Consider the following 13,770-nt stretch of genomic DNA (forward strand, 5'->3'; position numbering starts at 1 on the left):
CCATGTTCCGTCTTCAATCTGCACTCCGCCATAGATGGTCATCGGTACCTTTCTTTCGAAAACATTAAGGGCGCGTTGGTCCTCTGCCAACATAGTCCTGGTCCCGTGGTCATAGAGAACAACCGGTCTAATGAGCGTTTTGTAGATGGTCAATTTCGTGCGATGGCGTACTTTTCTCGATCGAAGGGTTTTTCTGAGTCCAAAGTACGCACGAGTCCCTGTCAAACTACGTTTCAGAATTTCTCTGCTGGTGTCATTATCGGTGGTCACCAGCGAGCCCAAATACACGAACTCGTCAACCACCTCGCTAATCTAAAAACAAACCTGCGAATACAGATTATAGTTAGTTACGTACTACTATTAAAAGTAATTGCGTCATGAAAATAACATCTTCTTACACCACACTGTAATTTGTATTGGTTCTCTCAGATCGTAGCAAAAACGTAGCAAAGTAGTAGTTTTTGGTGTTAATTAAATATAGGTATTTAATTGAAAATGTGTTTTCTAATAATGTGTCAATGCAGAGTATTTCTAAAATATTTAACAAATATAAAAACTCTTTTTATTTAGCTCCTTGTGATTACAAACCAGAAAAAGTGGTCCTAGATAGTACACCCAAGTTTTCTTTCGGAATAAGACCAGAAATCAAAGTCCGCAGTGAGACGCCAGGTAATCTGTTATACATAGTTATCATAGTAGCAAAACCAGCTCAAAACATTCATCTTTATTTCAGCGCCTGGCACGTACTCTCCGGAAAAAGTTTTGCACGACAAATCACCAAAGTATAGTTTTGGGTTGAAAGTGATCCCCGAGAAAACGGAGGAGACGCCAGGTAGGATGTAGTTTCGGTTGTCACAACATTTATCTTATCGTGTTTCATTTTAGCACCAGGGACATATCAGCCAGAAAAATCAATGCTGGCCTTGGATCGAAAACCTGCCTTCTCATTTGGACTGAAAACAATCGTCGAGAGACCGAAAAACACCCCAGCACCAGGAGCGTACGAACCGGAAAAAGCAAAGCTTGATAACCCACCAGCATACAGTTTCGGTCTCCGACCCAATCTCACCAAGCCAAACACAAATCCGGGTGAGTTTAGGTTTGCAGAAATTCCAAAAACAGTTCGTGCATATTAGATATATTAGCTTTTCAAAGTGCACAAGAAACAACACCGTCATTGAATATACTTCATACAGAGCTCATGTCACTCATTTCATCAAACCCATTTATTCTGCAGCACCCTGTCAGTACGAGCCCGAGAAGGCCCAGAAGCTCGATCACTCACCCGCATATCCATTCGGCATGCGTCTCAATCACGATAAGCCTAGCGACACTCCAGGGCCCACGGCTTACGCAGTAGAGAAAGTAAAACTAGAGCACAATCCCGCTTACAGTTTCGGCCAGCGGACGGCCACAGCCAAACCGAATAACAATCCTGCTCCAGGAGCGTACTCGCCGGAAAAGGCAACCGAGGGCGGAGCGCCCAAGTATAGTTTTGGTATTCGACCGACAATCGATAAGGTAGACGGTATCCCGGCACCGGGATCGTATTCTCCCGAGAAGGCCAAAGTAGATAGTAGTCCTGCGTATAGTTTCGGAGTGCGTACCAATCGGGATAAGCCTTGTGCCATTCCCGGTCCGGGATCGTACGATAACGATAAGGTATTAGATAGTTATTCTCCAGCTTACAGTTTTGGTGCGCGAACGAATGTCGGCAAGAAAAGTGACATTCCTGGGCCTGGCGCCTACGATTCCGATAAGGTAGTAGATAATAGTCCTGCGTACAGTTTTGGATTAAGAACGAATGTTGAACGACCTAATGCAATTCCGGGACCAGGAGCTTATGACTCAGATAAAGTCAATGATAAAAGTGCTCCATCGTATAGTTTTGGAATTAAGGGAAATGTCGAAAAACCCAATTGCGTTCCTGGTCCTGGCGCTTATGATTCCGATAAATTGGACAGTGGCACCGCATACAGTTTTGGGGTTAAAACGAACGTCGAAAAACCGAACACCGTACCTGGTCCAGGAGCTTACGATGCTGTAAAAGCTGACAGTAATACTCCTGCGTACAGTTTCGGTGTAAAAACTAACCACGAAAAACCGAGTAATGTTCCTGGGCCCGGAGCATACGATTCGGATAGAATTCCTGACAAGGGCGCACCATCGTATAGTTTCGGTATTAGGCCGAACTTGGACAAACCTAGTATCGTTCCAGGACCTGGTGCGTACGATTCCGATAAGGTTGTTGATAAAAACACTCCTGCGTATAGTTTTGGAGTCAAGACAAATTTGGACAAACCGAATACACTACCCGGTCCGGGGGCCTACGATGCTGATAAAACTATAGATAAAACATCTCCGGCATACAGTTTCGGAGTTAAAACTAATGTGGAAAAGGTGCCACTGGTGCCTGGTCCTGGTGCATATGATTCTGACAAAGTAAATGACAAAACAGCTCCGGCTTACAGTTTTGGAGTTAAAACAAATGCTGGAAAAACCTATAACACACCAGCTCCAGGATCATATTCACCAGAAAAATGCAATTTAGATCATACCCCACAGTACAGCTTCGGCGTTAAAACGAACATAGAAAAGAAAGACACGATCCCCGGTCCCGGAGCATACAAGATAGAAACGGTAAAGCTAGATAATACCCCGGCGTACTCCTTTGGTGTGCGACCCAGCATCGATAAAGTAGATCCGACTCCGGCGCCAGGAAGCTACTCACCGGAAAAGTTAAAGATTCACAATCCTGCCTATACATTTGGTGTGCGTCCGAACATAGACAAAATACAGGTAACCCCGGCACCGGGAACCTACAATCCCGATGCGACCAAGCTGGACAATGCACCGTCGTACAGTTTCGGAATACGGCCAAACATCGACAAAGTGCAGGCAACGCCAGCTCCCGGGGCGTACGAGGTGGAGAAGGTTAAACTTGATCACGGTCCGGCGTATTACTTCGGAATCAAGGTCAACCGGGAGAAGGCGAACGATGTGCCAGGTAACGAAAGTTTTACCACCGAGAACAGACATCCAAGCTCATACAAACTGAAATTTCTGTAAAAATCCCCGTTGGGTACGGTTTTGCACGCATGAATTACCATTGTATGCTGCTCAAAGCGTCTCTATAGGCGAATTGCTACTTGGTGATGCCTTTACCAAAAAAAAAACCGTTAATTTTTTTACACACATTGAGATCTCTACTCCGATGTCTGTTTTCTGTGGTTCTGCTAAATGATTTATTACGGTATGGGTCTAACAATTCAAGTACAATGCATGACTTAAACTTGATTTCCGAATTTATTCTGAAGATTTGCTTTGTTTGTTTTTAGCTCCCGGTACCTATGATCCGGATAAAACGAAGCTCGATCATGCACCTGCCTACTCCTTCGGTATAAAGCATAGAGGGGAGACGCTGAAGGATACTCCTGGTAGGTATAACGATACTAACCGAATGATTAATGTTTCTGGGGTTTTCTGAGAAAGTTTGGTTTCTGTGTGCAAAAAGGGGATTGAATTTCATCCAGTCAAATCTATATTGTTCCAAATAATCTTTGTTATTTGGAATTCGGAGGTTTGCGACTTAAATTCATTTTATTGTTTAACGGTAACGATAAGACTTTTATTTTATTTAATCACTCTTGTGATTCACGATTCTTTTTCGAAATTGTTGTTTGGAATTGATGCTTAAATTCCCATCTAAAACGTAGGGTGCATGGAATTGTTCAATAAAATTTCTTTGTTCGGTGTGTAAATTGTTGCTCTAAGATGCACTCCTGTACATTAACCCATTACATCTGTTTTTAGAAAAAAGAAGTGTTTTCTTGTGCAAACCGGTTTAAGGTAACAGGGCTTGGGTGCAGTAACCCTATAGACTAAGACTGTATCGAAAAGTAATAAGCAACATATGACTGTTATTACTAATAGAAGAAGACGATAGTTTTTATTTTAATTGTTTTGTGTATGAATGCTTTATTTATTTTTGGTTGGTTGGATGGAAAGTCGCCTTGACTAAGTTCAGTTTTTGCAATGACTGAGCGAAGATTGAGAAGTTAAATGAGTGAAAGCTCGCAGAAATGATACCGTTTTTTTTCAAATTCTGTACAGTTGCGTTTGTGAATATCTTGGACGGAACTATTTTTTTACACTTCCATGTTTCGGAAGACTTTTGCTTCGTTCTTGAGGATTCTCTTCATAATGGACCAATATCGTTCAATTGATCTGAGCTTCGGGCGGTTCAGTGGTTTGTATATTTTCCGAAAAACTGAATATTATTTAATTAAAATCCACGTTATTTGCCGATGTCAAATTCGTCTAGAAGATAAGATGAGACTCATATTGGTTGTACAGTAACTGTAATTTTTTCCTCCTAGCATTTCTATTTGCAAATTTTGCACGTATCTTTTATGAAAGAACAGAACGTCTGTAAGCCGCAAACACAAATGTCAGCATCATACATCCAATTTTTTTCCAGCATAATCGAACACTCCACGTTGTCTGAATCCTCACTCATCTGTGAAAGCGTCAACTTGGAGGAAAGATTCACTTGTCTTCGTGTTCCAAAATCCTCTCGTACGGTTTTCGTGCCCATGTGTTGGATCGAAGTTGTTACTCTTGACATTTTACGGCATTTTTCCGCTTACTGAAATAGGGCAACGGCTCCCTATTTCATCTGAGCTCCTATTTCCATCTCATCCCTTCACCTCATAACTTTGAACATGAATAATATTTTACAACCTACCGGAAGCAAACTGTGAAATGTTTTAAAATGATTTGAAAAGCTATTGTCACACTTTCCTATTGAAAGAAATGGTTTTAAATTCTTCGGTGATCGTTTTTTTCATATAAAATAAACTCACTTTTCAATTCAGGACACACTTTCGTCTCAAGATTTACAGTTCGTCATGTTTCTGAATATCTACTAATCGATTCGTCTCAAAACATGATCACTATTTCGCACAATTACACTACCATTGAATGCTGGATGACTTCATAATTAGTTATGTTCACTTGCCACTTGTTTAGTTAACGACTAAAAACTTCAAAATTTACCCGACAAGCAATAAAAGTCTTCAAAAATATGAGATGAAAGTTTTTCACTTCGTTCACTTGATTGCGCTTTGTTTTCATCTCATTTGGTTTCGCAAAGTTGCCAAGTTATCTCATAATGTTACAAAACAAAAATTGTTTATCTTCTTTAAATTATCATCAAAAAGTATGTTTTTGATATCCGTGACATTAGTTTAATTATATTATTTATATTAATATTTCAATAAAACTGTTTCTGCTTCGAATATTACCAGAAATAACGTGTTAAATACTAATGAAATAACCATTGTGGCAAATCTAGTAGCACTGGTTTCATTCCGCTATACGCCAACATAACGCTGTGAAGTGTGTGTGTGTGTGTTTCATCGGCTGTGCACAGAGATGCCAGGTATTTTCATAGAAAATATGTATTACTTTGCATAGAAAGTCTATATCAGTTCTTTCTGTTTTCACTAATAAAATGATGTTAAAAGATAGTTCTTTAGATCTCCGTAAGTCATTGCCCCATTAATTAGATAATTCAACGAGTAAATTTTTTACCAATAATAATAATGTGGAAAAATCCTGGTGGGTACGGTTGTATCGTTTGAGTTGTATATGTGGCAGCGGTAAGGCAGTCGGTCACCAGAATGTCTGCAAGCCATATTTTTCCAGCTGACAGCGTTTAGTCAGCCATCTGGCAGCCATGCGAATGCGGGTGAGAGTGTAATAGTGGAATATTTTGTTTTGATTGCTGTCGCCATTGCTAATTTATAGGATGAATAAAAGATCAACGATAGGATCACTTCCGGTGAAACTCTCAACGGGTGAGCACGTTGCATCGTGTTAGTCCGGGGAAAATTCGAGTATTTCGCAAGAAAGAAAGGATTTTCAGCCGTACTTTGACGATTCGACGCAGCCACACAGCGAGATTTTCGCTTGTAGTCAAGTGAAAAGAAAGTCCACTGGACTATAAACGAAAATTAACTGGCAATATAGCCTTAGTTGCTGTGCCATCAATTCGGCGTCATCTCAAGTGAGGTGACGCCAACCAGAAAGGAAGAAGAAGAAGAACGATAGGATGGATAAAAATCCATTGAGATGAAATTAGGAGCAGAGTGGTGAAAACATCATTAGTGTTTTTAGCTGTTTTATAAATATTAGTTGTATTTTCAAGGAATGTGAATCAATTTTCAACGTGGATCAAGGCGAATGAAGCAGTAGTATGAAATAGTTACAGTGATTTTAGTGGCTAAATCGGGGTTTGAAGGCGACGTCCTTACAAATGATATGAAATAGGGAGCCCTTACCCTATATAAATCGTTTTTTCGTTTGCTTTTCAATCACAACAACGGAACTCTTGGTTTCTATGCACTACGGGTTCTTCTCCATGGGTTCTATAAAAAATAGTGTAGATATGAAAAAAGGTGTTAGGTGTACTTTTAGGGCGCATATAGTTTAATTCCTGATTTTGGTCATTTGGTCATCACTCTTTCAGTTAACTTCTCCTCGTCTCACACATTTCTTTCTCAATAATTTAATTTTAGCTTTACTAAACTTGTATATCTTTCGCCTTGAAAGCCTCAAAAATGTGTAAGAAATATTTAAATCCTTTCAACTGACAGGCTCTGTTTTTCCGCATTCTTTTTTTTTCAACTCCTACCTTTGCTTAAGCTTAACCGACTACCTCTGGTTGATACTTCGTTACTGATTGGGATTAGCTGAAATTGTACAGAGAATTTCTGGACGATATGGCTGGCAAATTATCCTTTAATGTACGTTTTCTGGTAACCCTAGTATTCATTGATCAGTACCGGCACCGGTCAGGTCCGAACGTAGATCGACTATGGAAAGGGAAGGGATGTTAATCCAGCAGTTTTTGTTAGTAGAGACCGCACTCCACAAGTGTCTCGAAAGAAGGATATTTGATAGTATAAATTTCAGTAATGGCAATATTTGCGCGCGATGTTCTTATATTATTACAAATCTCGTATGTTCGACAAGTAGTGATGTTTGATGGAGAAAATTGAAAATGCAACTATATGAGTTACGTTCGACTACCCAAGTAGCACGATAAGCTGCTGTCCTGTATTTTTCTACTGATTGTGCAATTTATCAAATTAGTTTATATTACTATTCTAGTAACTATTGTGTTATTGAAAAAGCGCAATTTTTCTTTGTTGTGCAACATATCTTTATGTTCATCTGTAGCGGACTGTAAAAATGAACTCGGAATTACCAACGCGGAACCACCAATGCTACAAAAGGACAACGGAAATTTATTAACAAAAACCCGTAGTATCACAAAACACGTTTTATTCGAATTGCGTCTCAGTTCTAACTATTGCGTAGTTACATTTTTCTCTCGACTGTCAAATCCACGGTGAATAATAAATGGTAGAAAGATTTACATGATATAATATATGCGAACATATTCCGTTGTCACGAGCATTTATTCACAATTATTGTGCAACTGATACAAAAACTCTTGCATCGATCTCATTACAAATGCTGTAATTAAATCAACGAAAAAGCAATTGTGAAATTCAGGGAAGCTACTACGTAATGTAAACATGAATTGAATTGATGTTTACAAAAAATAGCAAGCATAATCTCTAATGATTAAGTTTCACATTTGATTTTAAATACAACTGCTCGTAACACAAACATGGACCTTTAACCGTTGTGCACTCGAAAAAAAAAACACCTTTAACCACCCGAATGGGTACCCGGGTACCCATTTTTTTAAATCGCTGTAAGTTGAGCATTTTTCAACCGATTGAAGTAATTTTAGCACTGTTGGATTCAGGAACTTAAGCTCTTTGGGATTGGTACCCATAAAGATGGACATGGTGCTCCTGGTTCCCAGGAACCCGGATATCCTAAATGAGTTCCGACATCGAGGCATTTATACACGGATTTCACGTATTTTTGTAATCTTATCTAAGAATTGCTATATGAAATCAAGTGCTATGCTGAGTTGTTATGTTTATATATTTCAGGGGGCATCCGTTATGTACGTAACATAAAATTTTGAATTTTTCTACCACTCCTTTCCCCCTTTGTCGAGCATTTCTCAATCTTTTCACCATGTATTGTCACGTATTTTTGAAACCTCTCCCCCCTAAACGCGTGACGTACTTTATGTATGTTCCCTTATATACTTCACTTTCTTATCTTCAGTTTGAAAATTATTATGTACTTCAGGCCTATTGCGAGGAGCACGCAATACCAAATTTTGTGTTATGTATGCAATGTAATTAACCGTTGTGCACTCGAAAAAAAAAACACCTTTAACCACCCGAATGGGTACCCGGGTACCCATTTTTTTAAATCGCTGTAAGTTGAGCATTTTTCAACCGATTGAAGTAATTTTAGCACTGTTGGATTCAGGAACTTAAGCTCTTTGGGATTGGTACCCATAAAGATGGACATGGTGCTCCTGGTTCCCAGGAACCCGGATATCCTAAATGAGTTCCGACATCGAGGCATTTATACACGGATTTCACGTATTTTTGTAATCTTATCTAAGAATTGCTATATGAAATCAAGTGCTATGCTGAGTTGTTATGTTTATATATTTCAGGGGGCATCCGTTATGTACGTAACATAAAATTTTGAATTTTTCTACCACTCCTTTCCCCCTTTGTCGAGCATTTCTCAATCTTTTCACCATGTATTGTCACGTATTTTTGAAACCTCTCCCCCCTAAACGCGTGACGTACTTTATGTATGTTCCCTTATATACTTCACTTTCTTATCTTCAGTTTGAAAATTATTATGTACTTCAGGCCTATTGCGAGGAGCACGCAATACCAAATTTTGTGTTATGTATGCAATGTAATTAAATGCAATCAAAATTAGTGAAAGCAGTAGTAAATTTCAGGTAATAAAAATATAAGGAGTGTAATGAAAATGTAACAAAAACAATAAATTTTGAAATTGAACATGTAATCAATTCGGTCTGCGTGCCCCTCGGCCTCAGGCGATGTAAATATGTATAAGTGAGATGTCCTGCAACAGTTGGCAGCGTTGTGTATTCTACATATGTTTCATTTTGGTACGGCCTTTCTCAAATAGCTGGTTTGGAAAAGTTTCAAATTAGTAAATGACATTTATGGTGGAAAACACAAGTGTCGGAACATTCTACGGAAATCCGGATTAACGGGAACCAGAAGAACCTACTACAGCAATATACACGGCCATCGAAAAGTGGATAAATTTCTGAATTTACCCGTACTGAAAAAATTCAAATCGGATGGAATTTGCCTTAGTTACAAGCATTTTTATTTGTGGGTACCCGGGTACCCATTCGGGTGTTTACGTAATAAAAAAAATTTGAGCCCCCCCATTCGACCCCCCTTACTGTAAAATGAAAAGTCAAAGCATGAGAAGTTATGGTCCAACTAGTTCTTGGAATTGACCGAATTGCAGAATCTTAGTTTAAACCTAACTCAGAAATTTCTTATTTTGAAATTCGAAAAGGTACCCGGGTACCCATTCGAGTGCATAAGGGTTAAAAATATTGTGCACATAAATAAATGGTTATACTACATATTGTAGAATTGATCTTTTATGTTTTAGTAAATAGAAAATCGACAACGAACTAGAGATGGGGAAAACACTTCATTTCAAAGAACCATTCAGTGATGCAGAGTTCTGTTGAAAGAACTAGTTCTCCAGAGCCGTTTGTTCGTTCTATTTACAGTTGGTTCGTTTGTTCAAAGACTAAACGACAACTTACTTTTGTAAGCTTAAGCGAGGTCCCTCGAAGTAGAACTGAGGTTTCGTGACGAAACTTTCTTATTACTACCGTTCTTGAACAAAGGTTGAGCGATCTCAAAAACAAAAGATCCCTCGACTTTGAACTGAGGAACTTCCGTTCTCGAAAAAAGAACTATAGCTCGTTAATTCTTTCAAAAGAACTAGTTCGCCTACGAATTGCCCATCTCTACAACGAACTGTATTTTTATGGTGAAACATATCTTCGTACGCCTGAAATTTTCAAGCGCCTTTTAATGTACGTGTTTTGATGATTGTACATCAGTTTCTATAAAAATAACAATCTATTCTTTTCAATGAATATGATCGGAATAGTGTTCAAAATATGTGTAAGAAAGCTGTCAAACATGCACCTTCTCAGACGATTTTAATCTTAATCTGAAAAATCTTGAAATGAATTTTTCGTCAATATTTTCCAATATGGCATCGAGGATAACAGTGTGTTGAAAAGAAAATGGTTCACCCAACGTAATGATTTATTTCTAAATAAAAGAAAATATAAACATGTAAATATTAAAAAGAGAAATTTTTGTTTTAATTTTTATCAAAATAGTTGACTTAAACAACAATACAGTTTAGTCATTCATCTTAGTAATCCCGACTTTTGTGATACGCACTGTAGGTGTGCTTTAGTTGCAAAAACAAGTTGCTCAAGCTTTAATATCTAACTAGGAGAGTAACTATGATGAACTTAACTTTTCGTTCAATATCTTTGAAAAGTGATGTCAGGTCTGTTCATTTTTTCGTGAGATGAAAACCGAATACAAATTATCTGATTGATTTTTGTTTTCATTGCATATGCAATGCTGTATTTCTGAATCTTTTATGATAATATTCTCATGTCGGCAAGTTTTGCGCTCATTTTAAGCAGATAAATCTGGTACAACTTGTTTGCAAGTTTCGAATTGTTTTTCTTAAAATGAAGAAAATTTCACACACTGACCTAAAGTTTCATGAGGCAGCCGAGACTATGCGGACTCGACAGCAAAATAGTTTTTAGTGCGAGGTTTTCAATTCGGCTTATCATTTTTTGCCTTGCGGAGAGTATAATTTCACTAATTTTTTTCTTCACTCGAGATATAGAGCCATTTCTGCATATATTGTGCCCAATGATAATTATGACAGCCATTTGGAAAATTTTTGATAAGTTGAACAATTGTTTTATTTACTTCGTTTTTACATGACGATGTGAAAATTTTTACCGAGCTTCTATAACTGCTAGTGCAACGTGGGCAAGTTGGTGATTTGCTGCACAATTGTTTTAGATGTACCTTAAATTGTTTTGTAGCGATTTTTTCGGTAGTATTGTAAAACTTAACAGTGATAAGTTGCACAACCGATTTTAATATATTTAAAAATCGTTCTGAACTTATCTACCATAAAAAAACAATTCGAAAACAATTGTAGAACCTCTTGAAATTTCAATAAGTTACATTTGCTACTTGAGATACATATATTTTGCAAAAGTTTATATGAACTTGGAAAAGCATTTGTGAAATTAACGAAAAATAAAAATTACCCGAAACAAAGTAACGTCAGAGATATGTGACCGTATAAAGACTCGATTGTGAAACTTACCTAAGAAATTTCTCATGTGGTTGCATCTGCCTTATTTAAAACGGTTGTACAACTGATACAAAAACTTATGCATCGATCCCAATAGAAATGTAGCAATAAAATCAGCGAAAAAACAATTGTGAAATTCGTGGAAGCTACTACGTAATGTAAACAAGAATTGAATTGATGTTGACAAAAATATAACAAATTTAATTTTAAATGAATAAGTTATTTGATTTTCAGTATGGTTACTCGCAGCACAAACATGAATATTAAAAAATGTTCTGCAAATGATAATCCTACATATTGTAGAATTGATCGTTTAATTTATTGTTTTTTTTTTAGGAAATGAATATTTGTACGCCTGAAATATTCAAGCGACTTCGAATAGATGAGTTTCGATGGTTGTGGAGCACAATTTCTGTAAAAGTGACAGTCTATTCTTATTAATGAGAATCATTGGAATAATGTGTTTAAAATATTTATTAGACAATTTTTGAAACAATTTTACAAATTTTCGATCGAACCTACAAAATCTGATATTTTTTTTCGATATTTTTCTAGTATGGCGTGGCATCGATAGTAACAGCGTGTTGAATAGCAAATGGTTCACGCAACGTAATTATTGATATTATCTAAATTACAGAAAACATGAACATTTGAAAGTTTCAGAAAGATATGCTCTACGTTTTGTATTTTTTTTAAATCAAACTACTTAAATTAAACAACAAAACAGTATAGTCATTCATCTTAGCGGGTCCGACTTTAACGGTACGCACTGTAGGTGTAACAATTTGCTCAAGTGGTAATATATATCTACGAGAGTAATTTGATGAACTTCACTTTGCGTTCGATATCATTCAAAAGTGATGTCAGGTCTGTTGATTATTTCTGCAAGTTGAAAACCATATACGAGATTTCTGGTTGAGTTTTGTTTTCATTGCGTATGTAAAGTTGTATTTCTAGAGCTTTTATGATAATGTTCTCATGTCTGCAAGTTTTGCACTCATTCCAGAACAATAAATCTTGAATAACTTTTTTCAAATTTCAAGTTATAAAATTCATATAATGGTTTTTTTTTTCTAAAAGTAAAGGAAAATATATACACTTCTACATTGCGGAGAGCATAATTTCGCCTCTTTTTCTTTCTCATTTAATTGTGGAAAAAAAACGGCGGAAGCAAAGTTGTACACGGGTACAACGGGTATAGCGTAATGGGCTTAGAACTAATTGACTCAAGTTACACGTTATCCTAGTTATTTATAGATTTGTGCCTTATGTGTATACTCTGTGTTTCAAACTACTTCTAGTCTATTTGCTATGATCAATTGAGCAGGTATAGATATGATCATTTAACCAGGAGATGATTTCATTGAATGTTGTGTTTCATTGATTCCATTCGCTCGGTATCAGTGTTTTGCAAAGAAATTTAATAAATGAAACGGTTTTGTAAATTTTGCACATGGAATTAGTTGGCAAGAAAAAAACACTTTAGCTTTTAACCTCAATAACTTCCTAAAAGTATCAAAATTCTATAAATAATTAAAAGGATCTACATTTCATGAATCGTCTGATCGTATTATTTTCGTTTCCATTTTCAGCTCCCTCAGCATACCAGCCAGAAAAATGTAAAATCGATACCGCCCCGGCATTCACGTTCGGCGTGAAGGTAAATTGCGCACAAATCAATGATAATCCAGGTAAATGTTAGCCCCTGATTTGCCGTACTACTTGCCACTTAGAGCATGTCAAATGTTATAAAAACTTCACCAAATCGATATTGGTTTCATTGAATGTTTTATTTTGCTCGCTATTCTTTACTAAGCACTGTCAGAAACTCAGAATCGTGCTGAAAACTCCACGATGGCCGTGACGAACGCTGGCAATGGCACTGTTACCAACACCTCCAGCACAACTACCACACGTTCCGCAAGCAAAACTTCCACTTCCGCAACACTGGCGGAAAATGGCGGCAGCGGCACTGTTGCACTGCAGCAAAGTAGCACCAGCGCGCAAAGTAGCTCCAGCCATCTTCAACAGCAGCAGCAGCAACAGCAAAAACAAATCCAAGTGATTACTAATGGGAATGCCATTACGACCACCACAACCAGCGGCAGCGTCAAGATGTCCCGAGAGCGGAAGACCGTCTGCGAGGAACACATCAGTTCGACGACCAGCACAACGGATGCGAACGGAGCGACCGTCGTAACGAGCGTAACGAACGAGAATCTGGTTCCTAACTGCATCGCCGGCGTCAAGCAGCTGCAGAATGTTCAGCATCAGCGGATGGTTTGCACCGGACATTTCCGAGCTTGAGCTCATATTGCTTCGCGTTTGAACTTTTTTCTTCCTAACTTCTTATTTGTTCGAGTGTTTGTGATTAGTTTGAATAATGTT

General features: G+C 37.7%; 1 protein-coding gene across 2 annotated transcripts in view; it reads left to right on the forward strand.

Moving 5' to 3' along the window:
• LOC131430257 (uncharacterized) overlaps window positions 1–13,699 on the forward strand; it is a 64,985-nt gene extending 51,286 nt beyond the window's left edge. For both annotated transcript variants that reach the window (XM_058595070.1, XM_058595072.1), the window contains 7 exons: window positions 571–669; window positions 734–832; window positions 886–1,089; window positions 1,238–3,007; window positions 3,339–3,437; window positions 12,975–13,073; window positions 13,199–13,699. In XM_058595070.1, the coding sequence (XP_058451053.1) occupies window positions 571–669; window positions 734–832; window positions 886–1,089; window positions 1,238–3,007; window positions 3,339–3,437; window positions 12,975–13,073; window positions 13,199–13,689 (2,861 nt within the window). In that variant the 3' untranslated portion in view covers window positions 13,690–13,699. The remainder of the gene's footprint in view (window positions 1–570; window positions 670–733; window positions 833–885; window positions 1,090–1,237; window positions 3,008–3,338; window positions 3,438–12,974; window positions 13,074–13,198) is intronic.
• The last annotated feature ends 71 nt before the right edge of the window (window positions 13,700–13,770 follow it).

This window comes from Malaya genurostris, chromosome 2 (assembly GCF_030247185.1).
Source record: "Malaya genurostris strain Urasoe2022 chromosome 2, Malgen_1.1, whole genome shotgun sequence".
Taxonomy (NCBI): domain Eukaryota; kingdom Metazoa; phylum Arthropoda; class Insecta; order Diptera; family Culicidae; genus Malaya; species Malaya genurostris.